The sequence below is a fragment of the Sciurus vulgaris genome, assembly GCF_902686455.1.
Source record: "Sciurus vulgaris genome assembly, chromosome: 9".
Taxonomy (NCBI): domain Eukaryota; kingdom Metazoa; phylum Chordata; class Mammalia; order Rodentia; family Sciuridae; genus Sciurus; species Sciurus vulgaris.
This window is the reverse complement of record NC_136469.1, coordinates 56,530,976-56,557,147: the sequence shown is the minus strand read 5'-3', so window position 1 is coordinate 56,557,147 and position 26,172 is coordinate 56,530,976. Positions and strand designations below refer to the sequence as shown.

The following is a 26,172-nucleotide window of genomic DNA, read 5'->3' as shown; positions in this document are numbered from 1 at the left end:
TGGGCTAGGTCCTGGGGAAGCTGCCTTTTTAAAGACAAAACGTTCATGTTAAGAGGTCTGAAAAATGGCCATGGTTGTTCTGAACTGGTACCCAATGATGCCGGGCCTTCAATTAGAGCTTGGTATGTAAATTAAGGCAACAGATTCAAAGGAGAAGGCCACAATGACAGTGACAGTGATCTTAATAATAGCAGCAGTTGTAATACTGGAGAGCATTTTATGTGCCCAGCACTACTTTGAGCATTTTACATATATTAACTAATTTAATCCTCATAACAGCCCTATGAGATTGATAACAGCCTACCTTCACTTTACAAGTGAGAAATTGAAGCACAGAGAGTCTACATAATTTGTCAAAGATCACACACTGGAAAAACCACAGAGCTGGAATTGGATTCCAAGTAGTAGAGCTCCAGAATCTTAACCATGAGAAGAATTTCCTCCTTCTATCCTACCTTTTAGCACTAAATTCCTACTAAGTACTTCTTTATTTATTTGCTTCTCATGGCATTAGAAATAAAACACTGCTGGTGGAAGAAAAGCTGTGGCTGGTGTTGATCATGAGTGCTGTGTTTATCGTCCTTTGTTCAGACTCCGGGGTGAGATCCAGCATCTCTCTCACAAGTCTACAATCAGGTGTAGACAAAAGACCGCACCTTCTTCAATAGTGTGACTTTTGTAATCACCGTAAAAGTTAGTGCCTACAGAGACACAGACCATAGTTTGAAGTTATATTATTTAGATGATACTGGATTATCTATGTTGCATTTTCTGGGGTTCTTAAGAAAATGCTATTATGTATTCTCTTGTATGGGATCAGAGAAAGTCCTGAGTGTTCTTGCATATTTTCATACAATAACAACAACAACAACAAAAACCCATTACCCCAGTATAAATCCCCATTGCCATGGTAAACCCATTAGGAAGTGGGCAAGAAGAGCAGATGTGCATGCCTCCACAAGACAGGGACCCATGGACAGTCGTATACACACACCCTTCAACTTCTTCAGGGCCTGGAATATAAAAGTAGGCATACTAATATCATCCTCTGAAGACATGCAGAGACATGATCCTAAATGCTTTCTCTTCAGTATTCAGACTGTGTCTGGGTCATCACAAATTTCCCAGGTAATTAATTTAAACAAACATTTTAGTACTCTAAATATTTTAGAGACGACTTATGTAATCCTCACAGTAACCCTATGAGATAGGTAACAGTATTATCCACATTTTTAAAATGTCCTCATCTCTAAAGGCACAAGTCAAAGTCATTTTTTCAAAGGTCATGAAATTGGTGAGTGGAGGTGCCAGGTGTGCACCCAAGCAGGTGACTTCTAGAGTGAGTGCTCATAATCCACACACTAGCTGACTTAACCTTCTCAGTATTCATTTTACTTATAGTCTGAGGCCCAGAATGAAGCCATGGTGAAGAGATTTATCCCCTAAGAACATTCACTTCTGCATTCCAAAATATATATGAAAAATGCATTAAGAAAAAGCATACTTGAGATGCATTCAATATACTAAGCAGTTTCCTGAATCAGTATAATTAGTCCTACACACTTATAAAGGGTTTTGCACACAAAAAATATATTGTCCCCCCTCCCATCATTATTTATTACTATGGCCTATGGATCTGTAGAGAAAAGGAGAGCTTTTATTCTTGTGTTGCCACCATACATAGTAACTCCACCTTTCTTCAAGAAAGAGTATGAGAACATATTCTGGGTTCCTGTGAGGCATAATGTCTTACCTGCAAAATAGCTCTGCATGAAATAAATTCTATTTTCTTCTGGAGAATGTCATACAAAGTATCTGCTCCATTTCAGTGATTAGAAGTTCAATGATTCTAAAGATAAGGAATATTAGAGGAACAAAGTTCCTGTTCAATAATTAGAAATTTATATTTCATACCTTTGAATCCAGACCAAGGCCAGCACGAATCAGTATGATAGACAGGGCTATGCTTCTCAGAGAAGAGGACCACTTGTGCTTGATCTGTACATTGTCATTGATGACTGGAATATTTCTGAGGAGAAATCCAGCAAGCAGCATGCCTTGAATGGAGAAGTCACATAAGATGAATCAGTTTTCAAATATAAGACAATATTTTTCAGCATTTTACATGTGAAAGAGACTACTATATAACCTTATATTCAGTCCTTACATAAAATTGTTAAACTTTTATTTAAAAAAATAAAATTACATAATGAGTTAGAAGAGCAAAGAAAGACTCTAATATGCACATAAAAAGTAAGGTTAAAATAATTACTATTTCTCAAATAATTGAAGATAAGAAGGAGAAAAAAGATGCAGCTTTTGGCTAGAGACCATAATCAAATCCTAAATATAAAACATTTCAGTACAATGTCAGCTCAGTCATCCGTTTGTGTGCAAACAGCAAACAGTTCCTGAAATTACTTACTATGTCAGTTTACCTGAAATATCAGTAAGTACTCATTTACTTGGTTTCTATTTCACTTCACACCAAATAACTTAATAAAAAACACATCACTCACTTTGTAAAGGCTTTAGGAATTATACTGAACTGAACACTGCCCTGTCAGTTAGCTGGTGGTTCTTCTATCAGTTATTTGTTCAATATGTACCGGTTGCCTTTAGTACTTCAGACACAATTATGGGTACTAGGAATATAATGGACAAGCAGCAGGAACCATACCTCAACAAGCTTTCAGCCTGTAGGGGAACAAGACAAACCAACAACCCCAATATCATGAAAGCACCAGCGGGTGTTGTATGAACTGAGATAAGAAGGGTGAGCAAAGAGGTCCGGGGAAGGGACTGGGAGAGTTTAAAGTGCCTGGAAGAGACACTAGTTCACTCAAAGGTGTAAGAAAAAACAGCATATTCTGGGAACTTCACATAGTTGCAAGTAACTGGAGTCACTTGTGGGGGAATTCTCCCTCATTGATGCCACCTGTCCAAAGGGCAAAGATTTCTCTGAGACAGACTGTAAGGCTTCTATCCACTATTCTCCAGCAGCACCCGTTTCTCCTCATGTCCTTATAAGCACCACACTTTGCATGACTAAATAAATTAACTAAAGTTAGGATTTTTTATGAGAACAAATTATACCTACATTTTTTGTGACTCACTATAGATGCCATTATGCAAAAATGCATCATTTCTAGAAAACTCTCATTATTGCCATTTAATCTAGAAGAAAATCTGAGTTCAGAATTCTCCAGTCATGGTCTTTCTAGAATGTTAATTGGGTAACAGTGTGAAAGACCTATAGTATCTGTTTTTAAAAGAAATAATGGTAAGAGTAATACGTACATGGTAAAATTAAAACATTACCAACAAACATAAAGTGGTAGTACGTCCCCCACCCTGAACTGTAGCCTTCCCTTTTCACTCCCCAGTAAATTCTCACAGAACACTTTCAATCACTACTTGTCAAATTCCTGTATCCATAACCAAGAATGGTTCCAGTTCAACCAAGATTAGATAAAATCAGACTAAAAAATGCTAGCCTACTATGTGATTTCACAAAGAAGTCACATCCCTGGTGAGTGTAGTGACATCATGAATATTGGTTGACACTTTGATTTATGTTAATGAGTAAGACAAAAAGGCAACAATAGAAATATATGTCAAAATATCACTTTGTCAACAATGTGAGAGGCTTCCAGTACAACAAGCCCTGATTTGTGGTCCGTACTTCTTTCTGTGTTACACACACTTGCAACACAGACAAATTTTAAGCTACCAACATGTCACTGAGCACAGAGGTGGGAAAAAAATGGGTTAAGACACCATTAGATGGTATTTCCTTAACTCAAGAACACAGGTATGGGGAAGCACAGTAAAATAATTTGGAAGGTATCAGTTTTGAATACTGATTGCTCTTACTCTTTAATGTGTGTTATTTAATTGTGATTTTATATAAGTTTTAAAAATCACCATGTTTTCACATCTGGCACACACACACACATACACACACACACAAAAAAAACTCCTTAAAATTTACCAACTGGTTTTGGGCTCCAGCACAGCAAACACAGAAATATTGTACTCCTTAATTTCCCAAAGCTTTCCAAACTAGTATTATGAAAATATGATTTACTGGAAGATAATGGGAAATATTTAGCACTTACCAAGAAGAGGAGGAAGAGGAGGCAGTGTTGGTAACTTAATGAGCCTGAAGAGTTTACCTCCAACGATGGTACAATAGAATAGCATTATAATTCCAAATAAGTTGCCTCTAGGAAGACATTCACTGCCAGTAATTGACCAAACTACAGCCCACAGAAGAACCACCATGGTAACTGAAATAAATCAGGAAAATTTGTTTCTATACATAGGTTTTGATATAATCTAAAATAATTTTCAAAAATAAATGCTGCATATACAAACCTTTAGACCCATGTGTAAATTATAAAGAACATCAGTAATACGAGCAACTGGATAATTTCCAACCACTTTTAAGAAGCAGGATATTACCAATACCTTTGAATCCACCTATGTGGCCCTCTCTAATTCCATCCATCTCTACATATTGCCAGAAGGACCCATTGTCTGGGAATTTTGTTTTAACCATTCCCTTGTTTTTTTTTGTTTTTTTGTTTTTTGTTTGTTTTTTTTAGTAATTTTATCACAAATACACTAGCAGTTAATACTAAAAAGAATAAAATCACTATCTTTACCCTCTTCATGGGAATATGAAATACTTAAACTCCAATTTTACTTCAGTGGTTCTGCTTTGAATTAAACACTACCATTATTTCTTTTACAATCTATGTGGGTTTACAATTATCCACATACTTGCCTTTCTTAAAAAAAAAAATCATCATTATAGCATCTCAAGTCTTCCATCTAGGACAATTATCCTGATACCTGAACTATTTTATTTAGTAAGTGCATTTCCATTAGAATGTGAAATATGTTTCCAGTTTGAATACAGGTGTTTCATAAATTTCATACTTTACATACTAAAAATAGAAAGGCTCGTGAGAAAAATGGGGTTAGGACAAACCACTCAAAACTTGAAACTTATAACCTAACCAATTAACAAAAAAAAACACAATCCTAACAAAAGTAATAGCACAGATAAATCTCCACCGACATTTGTATCCCACGTAGGCGCTCTATTCTTTGAACACTTCCTACTTCAAGATGTAGATTCTTGAGGATAGTTCCTTTAAATACAAAGCAATTCTATCAAAATCTGATCTTATGGTCCTCTCCATCAATCAAAAATTTTTTTAACTGAGGGAAATTTGTTGGAAGAATCTTCATCTGCTTTCTTCACTTATTTAGTCAGTTGCCTGAAAAGCTTAATGTTGTGGAACATTAAAAGTTCCTGATGCCCCTAAACCAGTTATGAACTCTATGAAAATAAGGCACTTCTACAGGGATTTCAGCTTTTATAAGATCCGCATGTGAAGGAGGTTTAATTTTTAATTGTGAGAATATGTATACCAGATCTTCTTCTTTTTCTCACTTTGCTTCATTTGCTATTGCTTAATGATGCAAAATATTAATATGTGAGAAAAAATTTCGCACAAAAATGCAAATTCCATATTACACTGACAGGATTCCCTATTTACCAGTGCATCTGAGCTAATTCATGGTGTTCTGTATCAGAACATGCTCTATTTCTTATGAGGGTCCTTGGTAGTAAATTGTTAGTTTTGTTGTCTGGCATTCTTATTTTTTCTAGGCATACCTCAGGTTTCCCTTAAATTGTAAGTTAAGAGTTATTTTTTTCTCAATTCCTTGATAATATTATTCCTTGGTTTTCTGGCTTTCATTGTTGTTATTCAGTTTAATTTTGGCCCTTTTCCAGAATTTTTTTTCTTTGATTGTTTTAAGATTTTATTTTTTGGCTTTCTGTAATCGTAGAATGAAGTGTTTAGCACAGCTTCCTTTTGATGTGCTTAGAATTTATGTTTTTTAAAAACAATTCTGGAAAATTCTGTCTTTATTTCTTCAAATATTTCTTCCCCATCCTCCCTATTATTTTTCTGTAACTACGATTAGACAGTCACTCTGCTAAGTCATGTTGCTAAGCCTATTTCCATATTTTCCATTTTTGTGTGTACTACATTATAGATAATCTCTTCAGCTCTATTTGCTGGTTTCTCAATTTTCTTTTTACTTAATCTGCTGCTTAATATATCCATTGCTTTTTAAATTTCAATTATTATACTATATCTTTCTAGAAGTTCAAGATCATTCTTATTCAAATATGCTAATTTTTAATAGGTATTTGTTTTGTATTCACATTTGTAGTTACTATTTAACTTCTTTATAAAAATGTTTCAAGATCTATTTTCTGGCTTTTTTTTTTTTTTTTTTTTAAACCAAGGGTTCTCACATGCAGAGAAGCACTCTACCACTAAACTACAACCTTAACCATTTAAAAATTTCATTTTGAGACAGAGTCTCACTAAATTGCCCAGGCTGGCCTGGAATTTTCAATCCTCCTGTCTCAGTCTCTCAAGCAGCTGGAATTGCGGGTATTGAAGGATATGGAAAATGACACTCCCCAAAACTGTCTGACCTGGAGGAAGAGGGAAGAGGAAGGCAACATTAAGCCTCTCCCTATAAATCCTTTTCCAGTAACAATGGGCCCCTGGGGCGCGCAGGGGGGGGCGGGGCAAGCTTTCATCCCTTCCCAGTTTCATTCCCAGCATCTCCACCAAAAGCAAACATCCATCCCTTCCCAACAATAATGGGTCCTGAAGCGACAAGGTGGATACTGAAACGCTGGGTCCTAGAATTTTACCCTTTCTCATTGCGGATGAGTCTTGGAAGGAGAAAAGCAAATAGTGAAGCTCTGGGGAACAATGAATCCCAGAGAAAGAAGATAAGCAGTGAACACCAAGTTCTGAGTTTTTCCCAGTACGATGAGTTCAGGGCTTTTTACAACTTCCTTCCTGTTTAAACCAACACATCCTACTTCAGTCTCCAATAATTAAACAACCCTCATTGTGAACTATAAAACTCACAGTCCCTCTATAACCAGCGGCCATTTTCCTACTCATAAAATGAGCCCTTTAGGTGCCTGAGTGATTGAGTTTTCAAATAAATGGCTTCGCTGAATCTGTTGAGGTTGGTATGCATTATTTTGCACTTACAGGTATATGCCACCATATCTGGTAATGCACACTTTTGAAATCTCTATGTTTCATTTCCTTTGTGGCTATGATTTTTTTTTTTTTTTTTTTTTTTTTTTCCAACAGTGAGTCTCCCTTGAACTCTATGGTTTTGCTGAAGATTTAGGATAATGTGAGTTTTCCCAGAAAGGATCTGAATTTGCCTCTATCGTGTGCTTACAAGCTTAGAATCCATGACAACTTTTAGTTGTACATTCAGATTGAGTTTTTTCTGTGAATCTGGAGCACAAATCAGGGTGAAAGGTGGAGTTACCTTTTTCTTTCTTTCTTTCTTTCTTTTTTTTTTTTTTTTGTGGACCTCACCACCACTCCAACACAATTTAGACGGACAGGTTTAGTTGCAGGCCCCATTAACAAGGCAGGTTTACCTGAAATCCACCATCACTTTGAGTTCCAGTTTTATGTGGGTGAAGGAGAATCATTTTCCTATTACTCGTCTCTCACCCCTGCAGGTGCTAGGTTGGCTTCCTTTCTCTTGTGGATCTCAAAATCATTCTCAATTTCACTGGGATTTGGTAGAAACCTCTAGAGTGAAAGCTAGCTTGAGTTCTTTTTAATCTTTCCTACTTATATTTTGTTTTTGTTTTCTGATGATTGCCTATTTTCCTGAGAGTTCAAAGGTACATAAAAAAAAAAAGACAAAATATTTTTTAAGACATTTACTTGGTTTAAGTGATAGGATTGCTAATTGGATCTTGTGCAAGTTGTGATTTTATAATTTGTCTAGAGACCAAATCCAATGTTTCTTTTTTGTAAATCCTCATAGAATTGTTCCAGATTTTCTAGGCATAGCGTTGCAATGAAATAACTAAGGAGTCATAAGTATTTTCCAGTTGACTATATGGGCTAAAACTGTTATGCAATATTGGTGATAGACTGAGAAAGCTCAATATGCCAGCGAATAAATTCTACTTTGTCATAGCATAAACTTAACTTTATACTAAATTCAGCAGTACAGAATTAAAATAACTTTTCCACTTTAAAATCACTTTTAAAAAAATTCTAGCTGGACATGGTGGCACACCTCTGTAATCCTAGTGTCTTGGGAGGCTGAGGCATGAGGATTGCAAGTTCAAGGTCACCCTCTGCAAATTTAGCAAGGCCCTAAGCAACTTAGAGAGACTCTATCTGGGCTGGGGATGTGGCTCAGTGGTTGAGTGCCCCTGGGTTCAATGCCTGGTATGAAAAAAATAAATCTAACTCTCCTATCCTTTTACATATTGGAAAAATCATCACAAAAATGCAAATTTCATATCACACTGACAGGACTCCCTATTTACCATTGCATCTGGGCTAATTAATGGTGTAGAAACATTCTGTATCAGAAAATGCTCGATTTCTTATGAGGGTCTTTGGTAGTAAATTGTATCACTTTACAATGATAAGAACAGTTGTACATAGCAAATGAACATTTATAAGCTTCTCTAAATCATGTTTAAATCATTTAATAATTTACTTCTCATTCATGATTTTTGGAAAATGATATTTTTGCATGTAAGATTTACTTCTTAGGAAGATTGCTTCTATATACTGAATGAGTACAGGAAGAAATAAAGAATAAAGTTGTCTTGTAAACCTCAGAATCAGAAGTACAAGAAAACAAGTGATGAAGCTTTTATCTACTGTGAGCCCCATTTTCCAGGCAGCTTTATGAATAATGATTATATATTTTGTTAAAAATAAAAGACAATCATATCGCATCCTTCATTTTCACTCTTATGATAATCTGAATCTGTTTAATTGTAAATGTTTTAACAGAAATGTGCCTTATTTTGAATGATGTTTTAGTCAGTTTTTTTGCTGCTGTGACTAAAGGACCCAACCAGAACAACTGTAGAGGAGGAAAAGTTTATTTGTGGGCTCACAGTTTCAAAGGTCTCAATTCATAGACGGCAGGCTCCATTCCTTGGGGCTCCAGGTGAGGCAGAACAACATGGTGGAAGAGTATGGTAGAAGAGTATGGTGGAGGGAGGCAGCTCACATGATGATCAGTAAGCAGTCAGAGAGATTCCACTTGCCAAATACAAATATATACTCCAATGCCTGGCCTTCTCCAGTCAAACCCCACCTGTCCTCAATTACCACTAAATTAATTCCATCAGGTGATTAATTCACTACTTGAGTTAAGGCTCTCATAAGTCAATCATTTCTTCTCTAAACCTTCTTGCATTGTCTCACATGAGATTTCTAGGAACATTTCATATCCAAACCACAACAAATGGTAAAGGTTTAAAAAATAATAAAAAGGATAGAAAAGGTATTAAATTATCTGTGGCCTTATTAGCTAGTACATATTTTGGAATGTGGTTTTCTCTACGTGTTTCAAATAAACTTTGATATTTTCTTCCAGGCTAGTTCAGAACCTTAGTTGATTTCATTAAAAATATATCAAGAGCTGAAGGTATAACTTCTTATACTTGGCTCTTGCTGTCTTAAATGAAAATGATAAAAATGTCTTTCAGGGCTTCCAACTAAAGTATAACTATAAAGAATTGAGCCTCATTTTTTGGGTGCACATAACATGCAGGCAGCCACATATTTACTTCAACAATGTTGGCATTTCTCAACACATTTTTAAAACTATCTTTAAATTTGCCTCTTTAGACAATTTTCTAACACCTTCTCCTTTTTCTTACTATATTGCCCATTCCTTAACATTACCCCCAAAACATACTTCCTTTTTGAACACAAAAGGCATTAACGAATCAGATTGATAACTGAATGATCTTTGGCTGCCTCCAAAAACCAAATTCATTTCTAAACGACAAATATATCCCAATATTAACAATATTTCAAAATGATGCTAAGATTCTCTGCACCCAAATCTTCAAAGTATTTTAAGTAACAGGCAGCCTTACTGCAACACGTTGAATTGCAACTCAAGAGCCTTACTCATGAAATGACAGGATTTGGGTTGGGGATCTGGCTCAGGGGCAAAGCACTTGCTTACCAAGTATGATCTCCAACACTGCAAAAAGGAAACAAAGCAAAACAAACAGAAAAAAAAAAAAAAAAAAAAAAAAACCTTAAAACAAAATGACAAGGATTCATTTGGAAGTATAAACTGAGTGGTGTTGCTCAAATATTAGTTGTACTACTTTAATAGGAATAAAAATCAGTACAAGCAATTTTTCAAACATTTTTCTACCGTAGTCTTAAAGTAATTTTATAAAATTATTCAGACAACAGAAGGAAAAGTTCCTCAGTCTCTTCTCTCTTTCTTTTCCCACTCCTTGGAATGGCGGTGAGCACAGTGATTTTTGGAAGCCTCAGGTTGAAGACGAAGGAGCCCTGTGAATCTGGTCTTTGAGTGACTATGTGGAGCTAAGTCACCTACCACTGTGAAGTGTTTGCCTAGTTGTTTTATGTAAGAGAGAAGTAAAGTTTTCTTTGTCCTTTAAACCATATGATTTTTGGAATCTCTCATTGCAAATTCATCTTTCACCCTCTCTTTCTGAACCTATCCTTATCACATACATACCATTTGTTATTATTCTGCCCAGTAAACCATGCGGAGGGCAAGCCAATATCTGTCTCAGTTTTGGCAAACCATTTGATTCAGTTGGTGTTTCTTGCAGCTTTTTTTCACTGCTATTCAACAGGTTGCTTCCCTCCGTTGGTTCGTTTCCATCTGTAACCTTGAGGTTCATAACTGACTCCTCCTGTATTTAAAGCAATTTTTAAAAACCCATAAAATGGTATTTTTCTACACAACTTTACAGTTACTCCCCTATCATTTTACAAATCAAATTGCCTCTCCTACAATCAAGGATAGTACTTTGTAAGGAAAAAATACAATTTTATTACTAGCTAATCAGTTAGTACTTAGAACAAGAACTATGTTAGGAATGTTTACCATCAAGTCACTATTTTTAGATGTGTGCCAGCCTTAGGTGGGGACAGCTACTAATGATCTTAGCAGGGAAAACTAGCAGTCACACCTACCCTGGACTGTTTATGTTTGGGGATTAAGGAAGGGAGAATTATTAACTGAGTGGTAGAAATTAAGGAGAAAACTTTGTGTGGCAGGGACTGGGGGTACTGGGGATTCAATCATTGGCGTGGCTCATGGTGGGCAAGTGCTTTACCACTGGGCTATATCCCAGACCTTTTTTAAGTTTTATTTTAAGACAGGGTCTTGCTAAATAGACCAGGCTGGCCTTGAACTTTCGATCCTCCTGCCTCTCAGTCTCCTGCTTTGCAGGGATTACAGGTGTGCACCACCATGCCTAGCAGGAGAATGCAGTTATAGCAGAGCTTGGAGATTCACAGTCCCTTCCTTAAAGGGATAGCTGGTATTTTCTACATTTTACCTGTGTTTCTTGATGCATAGAGGCTGTATGATTTATCCCTGTGGATGACTCTGAATCTTGACATTCAATTGTTTTATCTTCATCTCCCATGATTTATAGTTATGAAGACGATAATAAAAGGAAGAGGAACAAGATCTGTTCTGAAAGAGAAATAGTATAAATACAGAGCAATAATTTGAAAAATCTACTGATTTCTTTATCCCTTAGAACTCTGCAAGGCTAAAAGTTAGACTATTCATATTTTTCAATTGCTGATCTCTTCTTTGATTCCAATATATTATCTTCATTCTTATCTACCCTTTGCCTCTCAAAAAAGCCCTTGTTGACCAATCTCATTTTTCTTGCCCACCCTGGTTTTTGAGTTATACTTCAAAATATTCTAAGCAATATCACTATTAAACTGTTCTCTTTAACAGGCCTACTCAACGAAGCAGGAAAGTCCCAGGTAACTTTTCAATGTTGCTATGAGGAATAAGTCACCAAGGAAGCTCTCCAGAGTCCATCATTCTGAGAGAAATCAGTCACTAATTCCTGTCTGGTCCTTATTTCTAAATTAAAGTTAAAAATACAACACCCCAGTGACTGAGTAGTCATAGTATCTTAGACACTGTGATAAGTGCTACAGTAGCCACTTGCTAGTCATTGTGGGTAATTTGTAGATTACTAAAACACTTTCTTTGGCTCTCTATAGGTATGCAGTATACCAGGAAAGATAAAAATCATACCAAGAAACTAAAAATATCTGTAAGGAAGACTACAGGTTGGCTCAATGAACACCCACAATAACCCCTTCTCCCCTGGTTTGCTATGTTATAGAGGGTGAGAAGCCAAACATTCCAATTCCTAGCCACTTGCAGCTAGAGGTGGCCGCATGTCACAGTTACATCCATGTAAATGATATATAGGTTGGAGCCCCTGGGGGAGACCTTTAGAAGATCAAAATTTAATTCTTTGTCCTCTATATTTCTTCTTCTTCCAGGAATGTAGATAAAATGCCTGGAGGAGCAGCAGACATCCTTTTTTTTTGGTACTGGGGGATTGAACCCAGCGTACTTGACCACTGAGTCACAGCCCCAGCCCTATTCTGTATTTTATTTAGAGATAGGGTCTCACTGAGTTGTTTAGCACCCTGGTTTTGCTGAGGCTGGCTTTGAACTCCTGTCTCAGCCTCCTGAGCTGCTGGGATTATAGGCATGCGACACCATGCCTAGCTCAGCTGACACCTTTTAACCATGAGAATGAAAGATTTATAATCAGGATAGTAGATAAGAAAGATAGAAGGAGTTGAATGCTTGAGAACTTTTTCAAGTTGCTGCACCTGTTGTGTACTGCCAAGCTTTGAGGTAATCGGATAAGGCATGGTTACTCAAGGTTTCTTTTTGCTAGTAGCCAAACTAATTCCTCATGTCACAAGAACGAGGAGTATTATGATAAAGATAGAAAGTAGAACCAAAGAGAAAATTATTTAGAAGAAGGGAAATTTTAACTCATCATATGCCTCCTGCATGCCAGACATCACATTAGGCTGTGATGACAAGGAGGAATTAGACAAGACTGCTGCCTTGAGGAACCATGTCAATTTAACAAAGTACCAGAACATTCGCATTTAAAATTTCAAAGAACATCATAATCTTATATCACCATCACCACCGTCATTTTTCTTCCTTACAAAACAATGCTAACCAGAGCAGTACCTCAAAAAGTCTTAAGATGGACTTTTATTCTATACAAAATAAATATGTTAATATAATTATATGGATGAGTGTGTTTATAATATTTTAAATTTAAAGATGCTAAGGAAGAAAGTCATTTGAACAGGTAAATACTGGGCTCAGAGAACACTTGTTTTAAAGATATGGAGGCAGGAAAACTGGCAGACCGTGAGGGGAAACTTTGCTGGAGCCTGTGGTGAGAGGTTGAGAGTACTGGAGCGTGAGGATAGAGTTAGGATATTATATCCCAAACCACAGCATTTGCCCTTAACCTTCAGAAGACAATGACCCCTCACCACAAGGTAAGTTGATGAGATCTGCTGGCTCTGGAGTTGACAAACTTGGATGTGAATTTCAGCTCCATCATATACTAAATTGCTTAGTTTATTTATGACTAATTCTTGATCTACAAAACGGGGACAAGAATAGTTCCAACTATGCATACAGAAGGCATTCAATAATGTTGGTTTTGTTCACTCCTGTACTCTGTCTTTAATATTCAGATGAGAATACTAAAGTCTAGAGAAGATAAATGTCTTTTCTCAACAGCCAATATCAGCAAAGCTGAAAACTGTACAAACATTTGTGAAATGAGATTATTCTTTAATCTATATCTTCAACTCCATGTAAGTCCTACCAAATATATTTTTCAGTCTCTGCTATGTTTTGTTTAAAACTATAAATATATGTGTGTGTGTGTGTGTGTGTATATATATATATATATATCTGTGTGTATATCTCAAAATATTTAACTGTAAGTTTTAAGTTTAAAAACACATTCAAAAGCAAATATCAATATCAATATTTTTATTTTCTACTTGTAGTACCTTCAGAGCTTTACTCTTTTCCATTGTTAGAAATGTGTTAGTCAGCTTTCTGGAATTGTGACCTGAGATGATCAACTTGCAAAGATTCTTTTGGCATTTGGTTTCAGAAGTTTAAGTCCATGATCACTGAGACTTGTTGTTTGGGACTGTGGCAACAAAGTACATTATGGTAGGAGCATATGGCAGAGGAGGCCTGTTAACCTCATGGGGTCCAAAAAACAAAAAGAGAGGGAGAATAGGGCCCTGGGTTTCCAATTTCTTCTTTGTGGAGGTTTGGATATGAAGTGTCCCACAAAAGTTCCTGTGTTAATGCAGGAAAGTTCAGAGGTGAAATGATTAGATTATTAGAACTATAACCTAATCAGTGGATTAATCCATTTGCCAAATTAATAATTTGAAAGGACTTCTGTACTGGGTGGTAACCAAAGGCAGGTGGGGCATAGCTGGAGGAGATGTGCCCTGCAGAGTTTTGTCTTTCCTGCAGCAGCTTTCCTGTCTCTCTCCATTTCCTGGCCACGATAAGTAGCGTAATACTTATCTGCCATGCTCTTCTGCTATGATGTTCTGCCTCATCTCAGGCCCACAGCAATGAAGTCAGCTGACCATGGAATGAACCTCTGAAACCATGAGCCAAAATAAACTTTTCCTCCTCTAAGTTGTTCTTGTCAGGTGTTTTGATCACAGCGGACTAACACAACCTTCAAAGGCACACTCCCAGAAAATCAACTTCCTCGCACCAGGCGCTGCTTCCTGAAGGTTCCATTACCTCCCAACAGCAGCAACCACATCCTTAACTTATGGGCCTTTCAGAGACACTTATGCAAACCATCACAGAATGTTATAGTTTATTATAAGCCAAAAAGTTATTAACGGGGGCTGGATTGTGGCTCAGCGGTAGAGCACTTGCCGGGGAGGTGTGAGGCACTGGGTTCAATTCTCAGCACCACACATAAATAAATAAAAAATAAAGGTCCATTGACAACTAAAAACATTTTTAAAAAGTTATTGATCCATTTAAGTTGTACAACATTGGTGACAAAATGAAAGCCATGTCTACTCACGTGAAAAAAATCCTCCAAATTATTAGTGAACTGACTGGTAACTTGTCACTCTGGTATGCCTTAAGATTCTAAGAATTAAGGAGGTTTCTTTTTTGTGGAGGGGGCAGTGATGGGGATTGAACCCAGAGCCTTGTGCATGCAAGGCAAGCATTCTATCAACTGAGCTATACCCCAGTCCTATGAGGTTTCATTTTTAAAAATTTCCATTAAACCGAGATGCTTTGAGAGATTTTTGTGTGTTGGAAAATTATACCAAGAACTAGGAAGGCAAGATACCTTTTAAACACTAAGAGTACCTATACACAGAAGCTTCCCAATCGAGATCTTGCACCATTGAGACTGATACACAATCTTTCAATTATACTAGGAAAAAAAATGTTATCAAAGGCAAAATTTTATAGATCTCTCATAAATTCAGTAAATAAGATAAATTTAATGAAATTCTACAGCTCAAATACAAATTTCAATAGAAGAGTGAGGTCTGATCTAAGCCAAGGGACTTGACTATTATGACTGTTGTGATTGTCCATTTGCCTGAAGGCTAGTAGGTCAAGCATTTTCTAAAAATACATACAAAGGCTGTTGCCATTTGTGCCCCTCTTTAGCATACCTAATAACCCGAATTTTCTGCAGGACTGATTCACATACTTGTAAAATATCTTGGCTTAATTTGAACTTTATTTTCAGTATTAGGGACATATGACACCAAAATAGAAGAGCTGGGAACTTCAAAGAAACTGTCATTCCTTCACTCTTGGAAAAAAAAAAAATTGCACTGAGATCAAGCACAAGAATGGTTCTATGTATGCACATGTATGTAAATAAACAGAAAGAAACAAGTCTGTTAGCAGTTTGCCTTTGAGTAGGGAAATAGAATGACTGGACTTCCATTTTATTTTCTATGTTTAGATATTGTTAAGATCCCTTACAATAAAATTACATTTAAAGAGAGAATTCATAGAATTCTTAATGCTTTTAGAGAAAAGAAAATAATATGGTTTTCCTTAATATTTTTCACAGATACATTTTGCTGATTTAATTTAATATAATTTCGCCTGCCACAATTTAAGGTCATTTCTTGTTTTTGTGATTTTCAAAGAAGGCGGGGAAAAGTCTAGACTCTTCTGCAGCAATCATTTTCAAATACGTGTTTTTAAAGTAAAAAAAAAAAAAAAAATTAATCAAACGAAACCTTATCTTACATCCAACAAATGAAACAGATAAAAGTTGGAACTGCAGCATTCTTGCTGGTTCACGCCTTGTTCCCTGGCAAGTGAAGCATACTTTGAAAACCATTTTTATAAATATGCTTGCTCATAAAGAGAGGTGTTTGTTAAATGAGTCTTATCTTTTCCAGTTTATTTTACCCATCTAAATGTTTAAAAATGCTTTCCATAATATTCTAGAAGAAAAAAAAAAAGGAATTATCAGTTTATAAATGCATGTAGGATCTCAGTCAAGTAAAATATACTTGTTGCTATCAATTCAATTATAGTTAATTGATTATTGCAGGATAAAGACTGGTTACTCTTTTTATTTCTTGTCATATGGATAGGATGACATTTGATGGATAATCTTACCAGGCATTTACATATATTGCTTGAATGTATGTGTCCTTCCAAAATTCATGTTGTAAATTAGCCCTCAAGGAACAGTTAAGAGAGGGGCCTTTTGGTCAAGAGCATTTCACCCTCATGAATGGAAATAGTGTTCTTATGTTATGGTTTAGAAATGAGGTGTCCCCCAAAAGCTCATATGTGAGACAGTGCGATAATTTTCAGAGGTGAAATGTTTAGACTGAAAGGTGCAACCCTATCAGTGGATTAATCCACTGGATTAACTAGGCAGTAACTGTAGGCAGGTAGGGAGTGGCTAGAGGAGTAGTCACTGGGGTTGTGCCTTTGGGGTATATATTTTGTCCCTGGTGAGTAGAGCTCTCTCTCTTCCTCTCTCTCTCTCCTGAGCTGTATTCCTCTGCTACGCCCTTCCACCATGATGTTCTGTCTCACCTCAGGCCCACAGCTGTTGAGTCAGTCAACCATGGACTGAAGCCGTGAGCTGAAATAAATTTTTTCTCCTCTAGGTTGCTTTCATCATTTCTTTTGGTCACAGTGATGAAAAAGCTGACTAAAACATCTTAGAAAAGAGGTTGAAAAGAGCAGTGTAGTGCCTTTTGCTCTTCCCCTTCTGCCAGTGTTCATCCCTTCCTTCATGTGAGGATGCATCAAGAAGTCACCATCTTGCAAACAGAGTACAAACCCTGCCAGACACCAAATCTGCAGGCACCATAATCTTGGAATTCCCAGCTTCAAGAACTGTGAGCAAAACATTTCCATTACTACATTTATGAATTGTACGATTTGTAATATTTTACTACAGCAGCAGGAAAGGACTAAGGCATTGCTGGAATACTCTGTGTGCTATATTCATGCATTTAAAAGAGCATCACCATTATCAGTTATTGAGTATTCTCTAATGACCATAATAATGACAATCTCCCACCTGTGGCATTCTCCCATTCATGTGTTGAAAGCATGGGTTCTTGGGCTCATGCAGAATTTCTATGCAGAACAAACATTCCAGTTTCTGGACTTTGCTTAACTCAGATCAATGCTCATTTCTCAAGGAGTCATATTCAGCAGTGAGGAATTCAGACCAGGCCACAGAGGATGGCTTAATACTTTCCTTGGCAATTACTGAAATGATGAAGAATGTTTACTTGAATGAGAATGACCTTATCTAAAAGTCTTAGGTGTGTCAACCATAGTATTACCAAAGGAAAACAACCACTATTCTATTTACTTAGTTAGTATAGTGCTTTGGTTGGCTCTTCTTGAAGAAAAACACTGTATAATGCAATATGAGTCCAATGAAACTATCCCAAGGTAAGAAGGGGCCCAGTAACTGCTTTTCTTCCTATTTTTGTCTCCCCATAAAGAGCAAATGTAGTTTTTTGAAAGTTTAAATTATTTTTCAGTCTATTGCAGCAAAAATCTCCAGAGATTTAATCTGCCATAGTGTAGAAGACATGACTTAATGCCTACCTAAAAACTATGTGTTCAGGTGTGATGGTGTGTCCCTTCCTCAGCTCTGGTGATTAAAATTAGGATTGATCTCAATCAACCTCTGTAATTGTAGATGTTTGGAGACAGGGGTCTGCTGAGGGTGAGGACGTATGATGTCTACCTCAGTGCACTCAGACATCGGAGATGAGCTCTGAAGGCACAGATCTAATTTTACTTAGGATTGTACAGGACATATATAGGCACATTATCCAATCAGGTTAACACGCTTGTTAAAGCATAACAGAATCAGCCTATAGTTGAACTATACATTGAGGTAGTGTAAACAAACCAAGTGTGCCTAAGTAATTCTGCCCAGTAACAGGTCTCAGGTAAAGGACTGGGGGGATGGTAAGCTCCAGCACACAGCATAAGGCAAGGCAGCGCCGGCGAGCTCACATCACAGCTTGCTGGGATGCTTGATAAGTGAGAGCTCCCTTCAGCTCCTAACTCAGCCTCAGCAGCTGCAAAGACCTTCATTCCATGGCGAGACTTTACCATTACCTCAGTTTCTCTGTCCAGACTGTTTGGCTTACTTAGACCATGGTGTCAGCGACTGCTGTCAGATAAGCTGAGGAATGTTCCCTACATGTAATTCCTCTTTGCCAGTTGTTGATTTAGGGCTAAGCTTGATTTATTTTTTGCCAATGGAATTTGTAGGCAAATCTGGGAGTCAATGGTAAGATTTTCCTTCTTAATAAAAGGAGGAGGAAAAGGAAAAAAAAAATTTTCCTTTTGTCTTTAAATGCACACATGTGGGGAGGTTGGGGAAGCTGGGGAGTTTGCTTGTTTGTTTTTGTGATGCTGAGGATTGAACCCAGGGCCTTTTGTTTGCAAGGCAAGCACTCTACCAAATGAGCTATATTCCCAGCCCGAGGCTGGGAAGTTTGGGTGATGGATGGGGACTGTGTTTCTTTGAACTCTAGCAACCACTATTTACCAATAAAGAAAAAAAATCAGGATTAGCTAATCACAAAAAGCAACCAAGGGCTCTGACACCATTGAGCTTTTAAACAAACTTTGGACCCTATATGGTTTGAATATGAGGTGTCCCTCCAAAACTCCTGTGTTAATGCAGGGACAGTCAGAGATAAAATGACTAGACTATGAGAACTGTTCCCTAATCAGTCCATCCTAATTTAAATGGACTAACCAGGTGGTAACTATGGAAAGGTGGGGCATATTTGGAGGAGGTGGATTACTGGGGGCTTGCCCTGGAAGGGATTCATCTTCCCTACAGCCCCTCTTCCTCTCTCTATGCTTTCTGGCCACCATGTGTGGTCAGTACTCTTCCACTACACTTCTCTGCCATGATGTTCTCCCTTGGGGCCAGAGCAATGGAGCTGGCCCACCATGGATTCAACCTTTGGAACTGTCAACCAAAATACGCTTTTCCTTCTAAAAGATGTTCTTGTTGGGTATTTTGATAACAGTGATGAAAAAAGCTAACACAGACCCACTTACCTCCAGAAATCTTGTGTGAGGAAAGTAAATACTTATTTTTTAGGGAACTTTTGGCCAAATGTCCTGTCACTACAGTCAAAGTCAAAGCAGTACAACAGGTGATTTTGATTCAAGAGCAGCTCTAAGATACTCTGATCAGAGGCAGTGATGAGGAACTTTTAGCTTATACCTCTTTAGTTTAACACACTGCAAAATCTTCATAAAGGATGAATGATCAGAACACTGCCTTTGCATTGACATTTCTAAAAAATGTCCAGGAAATAACATTTTAGGGGCTAAAAATGTTTCAAGTGTTTGGTCAATAGAAATGATATAGATTATAAGTTTAAACATATTTTTATCCTCCACTCTCAAAGTACAATTATAAAACTTGAATATTGAATGAAAAAAGTCAGGCTTGTAAATATTTATTATTTTTAAATGTCTATTCCTGAAACAACAAAACCACTAATACCCTGCTGCCTGAAGTTTCATTTCTTGCTTTAAGTACTGACAAAATTCTAGTGGTCATTCCAAATCTAACTCAAATGTCATCTTCTCAAATAGCATTTCCTAACTTTTCAAAAACAGACTCCTTTTAAAATATTTATTCATTTATTTTACTAGAGATTGAACCTGAGGGCCCAAGGTATGGTAGGTCGGGTTACTACTGAGTCTCATGCCTTTCTATTTTATTTCAATATAGGATCCTGCTAAGTTGCTCAGGCTGGCCTTGAACTTGATGATCCTCCTGCCTCAGCCTCCTGAGTAGCTTGGTTTACAGGCTTGTGACACTGTCTCTGGTTGACAAATGCCCTACTGTTTTCTCTGAGAACTTATTCATTTAACATTTATTAAGCTTTTATTTCTAGCCCTTTTGCTGGTGATGCAGAAGTGAAAAGCCTTACACAGTTCCTATAATCAGAGCTTACAATCTAGAAGAATGATAGATAAATCCTTAGCAACCAACATGAAGTATGGCAAGTTTCTATCGTAGGCATATTAGCTAGCATCCTTAACAATCAATGAAGTTAATTAAACTTTTACTAGGTTTGCATGGTGTGTAAGGCACAAGAGATATAAAAGTAAATAAAATGCACTCTCTGTTTTTTAAGGGAGGGACAGAAAATGGTATGTGTTCACTAAACCAGTTTCCTCTGCTGCCTAGGCAGAGCCCACATTTCCCAGTCTTCCTTATAGGTCAGTGTGGCATGTGACCTGTAATCTGACCAATGGGATGTGGACACAAAATAATGCACTATTTCTAGGATTCATGAGTAAGAAGACTTCATGTAATCCTTCATATACCCTCTCTTTTCCATTATCTGAAACTAAGAACTCAAAGCTCTTAGTTAGGAGATGGCAAAGCCGTAATATAAAAGGAGCCTGACTTCCCAAATCACTGAAAAGAAGGTCACTAGCTGAATACCCGATTGGACTTTACTTGTGTGAGAAATGAGCTTTTGCTGTATTTGGTTACTGAGATTTTGCAGTTCCTCTCTTACAGCAGCTGGTGTTGCTTTATTGTAGGGGTGTGTGCCAGGCTAGCTCAGGCGTGGGTAAGAGCTGATGGAGTCATAACCCAGACCCTGGGAGTTGGGTAAATGCAGGCTTGTGGCCAGCAAACTTGCAAACTCATTTATTGCAGGAAAAACCATACATTTTATAGACTTTAGACCCAATCACAATGTGCCATAGGGGATCAGACCACCTGGCCCCTATACAGATTCCCTTGGTAACACTAGGTAAATTTGGGGGCAATTGTTTACATTCCTAGGTGGTCAGAGCAGAATGCTCCTCTCTGCAAGTTTACAAACTTGAGATATAAATTGCTGCGGGCCAAGAACTAGGATTTCTCCAACACCTTATGGTACTTCAATTATGATGGAAGAAGTGCAGAGGGGAGGAGGTATTGCTGTGCTAGGTTGGAGGTAGGGTGCATCAGGAGATGTGGGAAACAAGCCTTGGAAGATAACTTTGCCATGTAAAGAAACTACAGAAGACCATTCCAGGCAGAGAAACCATATGAGCAAAGAATAAAATATGAAAAGGAAGATGCACATAGGGAATGCTATGTATATCTATGTATTAACTAGAATACAACAATATTTGTGATATGAGCGGTCAGAAGAAAATGCTAAATGTACATCCTTGAGTATTGCCTCCTAGTCAGATTAGCTTGGGCAAATTCATAAACCAGTCTGGACAAGTTTATTCCTGTGTAAGATGGTGACAATGCCTGTGTCCTCCAAATCCTAAAACAGTGTTAGGTGCTTCATAGAGATCATAAAGATGCCTCTCCACTCCTCTATCTTATTTTTATGAAATATCCTTTGAGAAGGAAGCCATTCATGCATGTGGCACACCGAAGAGCACAGATAAGGGCCTCTGGTAGATTCACAGAAGACAGAAAAACAAATAAGAGAATTAAGTTGTTAAAAGACAAAGAGCTTCATTATGTTGGCAAGACACAGTTAATAACTTTACAAGGTTATTAAAAACACGCCAGAACTTCTCAAAATTGTGTCTTCCTTAGCACAGATGACACATGACTACAATACTGAGAGCGCTCCCTTATTACATGAGTGCATATACAGGCAGCTCCACTTACCCCATACTGTGTTTCCAGTGGGGAAAAAATGTTGTAAATCTTTTTTCTTCCAGAAGAAAAATGTGTTCTGTTGCTGGGGTTTGTATGCTGACCAAGAATCAGAAGCATACAAATTATCAAAAGAACTAATAAATACTTGCCTATGAACCTATTCAATACTCTCTTGTATTCTGAAAATATTTTCAAATGAAGAAATGCTTCACATTATACTTATAAAGTAAGAGACTTTCAGGGGTCTATGAGTAGCAAACAAATGTCTTCAGGAGCCAGGTGAGTAAAAGTAACATGGAGTTTGTGGCAACTGGAGAGGGTCAAACCCAAATGAAGACACTGAAATCACCACAGGCCTCTGGTCTAACCCCATGGTTTCACCTTCCATCTAAAGAAACTGAGATTAGGCGACTCTTAGAGGATATGTGGCAAGCACAGTAATCAGAATCAATGCAGAAGACAGAAACCACTCCAGATATTTTAGGCCGAAAATGATTTACACAGAGAATTGGGTGTTCATGAGATTGTGGAAGGGCTAGAAGTACAGGGTTTAGGCTGGGTCCCCAAGAATTACTTCTACAACACTCCTAACTTCCATCAAGGAATTTTTACCACAATCAAGAAGTTACACTGGGCCTGTGAAGTTCAAGAACACCACTGTTGTTGTGACCCAGAGATGCTGGGATCTAGAAACTTATCTGGACAGGAAACAGAATATATTCACCACCTCCCTAACTGCCCCTTGACAGCCACAGGGCTAGTAATTCAACACGGTGACACTGAGTCTGAGTGTCTCAGCTGCTCGAAGTGCCTCTCAACATCCACAATTTGGAAGACTGGACATTGGCATCTCCTGAATCTTTTTTGCCAGCAGAAAACAGCTACAAATAACAGGAAGATAGCCTCTGCCTCATCCCTCCTTGCCTTTGAAACATCAGGCAAGTTACCTACTTGCCAGATCCTAATTTTATGTCCAGAACTCCAGCTGGAAGGAAGTCTGGGGAATGTTTTTTAGCTTTTCAGCTTCTGCTGTACAAGAAGGTACACTAAAAGCAAACAGAAATGGACAAGTGCCACCTTTCACATTCACCTAGCAACCATAGCTACAGGCCGCGGGACTTAGATCTGGATTACTAATTCTAGTCTTATTCTGTAGTTACCTCTTGTGGACGTTCTAAAAATGATGAAAATGTGGTTAACAGGGTTATTATCCTACAGACCTTCAAATGCTAGAATAAATGGCTGTTTGGCATGGAGAAGACACACAGGTATTTGCTGAATTGATGTTTCATTCCCAACTTTGAGGGAAACAGTACACCAGAATTCCACCAGAGTACTGTGTAGCAGCAATAACTGTCAAGGGGAGGCCCATTAGGGAGGGGGTGGGAAAATGGGGTTTTAGTCCTTCAGTGAAAACAGAGTCGACTTGGCAAGGCATCTGCTCTATGTCTGCTAGCAGTGTAGACAGATTTCTTGCGAGGAGGCTAAAGGAAAGGGAGGATTTCTGCCACTAATCTTTTGGTGCAACACATCACAGCAATATCTAGGGTGAGGTAACAGGGGTGTGATGATAAGCAGATATGCCGATGCCTGATAAACAAAAAAGGCCACAGCTTCGATCAGCTTTGTGCAATAGAATCTGATGATGCTTAGCACCTTGGGAGTGCTAACCTACTCCACCCAAATCCTCGTGAGAACTAAAACAAAAACAAACAGGAAAACCCCACTACACACACACACACACACACACACACACACACACACACACACACACAATCTCAAAGAGTTGGGCGCTTGTTCTGGGCTCCAGGCTCCGCAAGAGCTAAGCGAATCGCGCGGGCGGGGAGAGGGTTTCTTTGCTCTCGATGTTCTCCCGGCTACTCACCCAGCAGGCTCTGGCTCTGGTGACCCCACTTGGCTGGGTACTTTAGGAACTGGGCATCAGGTCTGCGGCGGCGGCGGGCCCAGTCTAGGCAGCCCGCACTGGGTGTCCCCGCAGGTGCATCGCCCCAGGCGGAGCCCGAGGCGGGGACCGCTGAGGTAACCAAGCCCCGGGCCGATTACCCGCAGCCCCGCCTTTTGCACACATGCCCAGCGGTACAGCCCGAGGATGTCTGGCCCGCCGCGCGGGAGGAGACTCAGGAGCAAGCCCGGCGCGCCCGAGAGATTTCGGGCCCAGCGGCGCGGGCTTCCCCCTGCCGGTGGCCCCTGGCCCACAGCCTACCCGCTTCCAGGGACCTCGGAGCCTCAGCGTGCGGCCTTTCTAGTCGCTTGTTCTAAAGAGTATGTGGGGTTCAGCCACCCCGTGCTGCCGGGATGCGCGCGTTCCCCCCGGGGAGCCCCCGAGAAGGGTCGTCGGCGAGCGCGGACCCCGGCGCCCGGTCTCCAGGGGATGCCCTCTCCCTGCGTCAGAAGCACAGCGCCGGCTCTGCAGAAGCCTGGAAGGCGGGACACGCAGCCCATTGCGTGCTTTATGTTCCCTAAACCAACTTCTAAATTCTGTATTTCTACTCCACCTTTAGTTGTACTGTGCAGAAGCGTCCTCTCGCGTGCAGTGGGAAAACAAGACTTTTTTTTCTTCAGGTGACAGAGAGATAAAAGTCTTGTAGCACTCAGCGTTTCTTTAATCTGTGCCCTCTTGCTGTATTGTTTTAGATTTTAGCCCTTACACCAACATTTTGGTTCTTTTTCATTTGATTCTCACTTCCATTTTTGAGGCTTCTTTTTCTTTCCTTCCTATTCTCCTCTCCCACTCGTGCGTGCGCGCACGCACGTGCGTGTTTGTGGTGTGTATGCGCGTACACCCCTTACCTGTCTTCACTCCTTTTGACAAGTGCCAACGTGAATCTTGCTTTTCAGGCAAGAAGGGCTGTCTTCAAGTAAACATCTCCACCAGACATAAATCACTCTCTGGTCCTCCCTTGTGATGAACCTCAGTTCCATCCAATACTCCTCCTCAGAGAATCTAAAATGATTATTTTCCTAAACGGAACTCTTCCTTTTCTAAGCTTGAGAAAATTTCTGGTCACATCAAGCTTCCTCTTATTACAGAATTGAATATTTTTTCTCCTTTTCTTTCAGTCATATGAGCTTCACTGATACATCACCTGATTTGATTAACATGACTTAGGAGAACATTGAATTTTGGGGCTGGACTTCACTTTTCACTGATTGTTATGTTTATAATACTTTATGGTTACCTCTGAAAGAACTAACTGAAAATCTGTTCACGTTAAAATCCATTTTGTAGAGCTCGTGTGTTGATCTGAATTCATTAATTTAAAGCTATATGTGTAGTATAAAGTATTTCATGATATTTTTAGAAACTTCAGTGTTCCTTTGACTGATTAGGTGCAAAGTTACAGCATTTTGATTATGATACACCAAAAGAAACTCAAGTCGTTTAGCCCAACTCTGTGATTTCATAAAGTACAAGCTAAAATCCAATATAAACTGGGTGACATGGTCTAGGCCACAAAAAACCTTTGCAATCTACCTGTGGAATACTTGATTCAGAACCCTAGAGCAAATATAATCAATGAACTAATTCACAAAACTACCCAAAATATCTTTGGTTGTGAATTCCAACTCGCTTTCATCAGTTACATAATATTCTTCCTCATCCATAAAATGTTATTCTTTAATTGTCCATTTCAAAATTTTCCTTGCTAATTAAGGTTCTAGAGAAAAGGCTAAGAAAAAAACTGCTCATTTATTGAGTAGCTACTTGTGCATCCTACCATTTGGTCTTTGGAGTTTGCAACAAATAAACAAGAAGCATAGAATCCTAAAACTAAAATTAAAAACAAAAACTTCTAACAATATTGTAGAGTTATCATTTGTAAATTTATTTAAGCTTTTTCTCAAAATTTTCTTTAATTTCTTTTCCTGTTAAGTAATTTATATTTATTTATCTAAATATTATTTCCAGATTTCATATCCTCTTGTCAGTTATCCTGGAATTTGGTTAAAAGTATCTGTACTTAACCAATAAACCAAGATCAAAA

The 26,172-nt window shown here is 38.3% G+C and overlaps 1 protein-coding gene across 3 annotated transcripts in view; it reads right to left on the bottom strand.

Annotated features, from left to right (window-relative positions):
• The window catches only part of SLC9B2 (solute carrier family 9 member B2), a 138,845-nt gene extending 113,340 nt beyond the window's left edge, over positions 1-25,505 (bottom strand). The window contains exons 1-6 of one of the 3 annotated variants that reach the window (XM_079154684.1): positions 24,051-25,505; positions 11,459-11,593; positions 10,627-10,807; positions 4,122-4,292; positions 1,915-2,057; positions 886-1,013 (exon numbers count right to left, since the gene is read on the bottom strand). In XM_079154684.1, coding sequence (XP_079010810.1) covers positions 886-1,013; positions 1,915-2,057; positions 4,122-4,292; positions 10,627-10,807; positions 11,459-11,548 — 713 coding nt within the window. In that variant the 5' untranslated portion in view covers positions 11,549-11,593; positions 24,051-25,505. The remainder of the gene's footprint in view (positions 1-885; positions 1,014-1,914; positions 2,058-4,121; positions 4,293-10,626; positions 10,808-11,458; positions 11,594-24,050) is intronic. The other 2 variants (XM_079154686.1, XM_079154685.1) reach the window with 2 other exon arrangements.
• Positions 25,506-26,172: the final 667 nt, after the last annotated feature.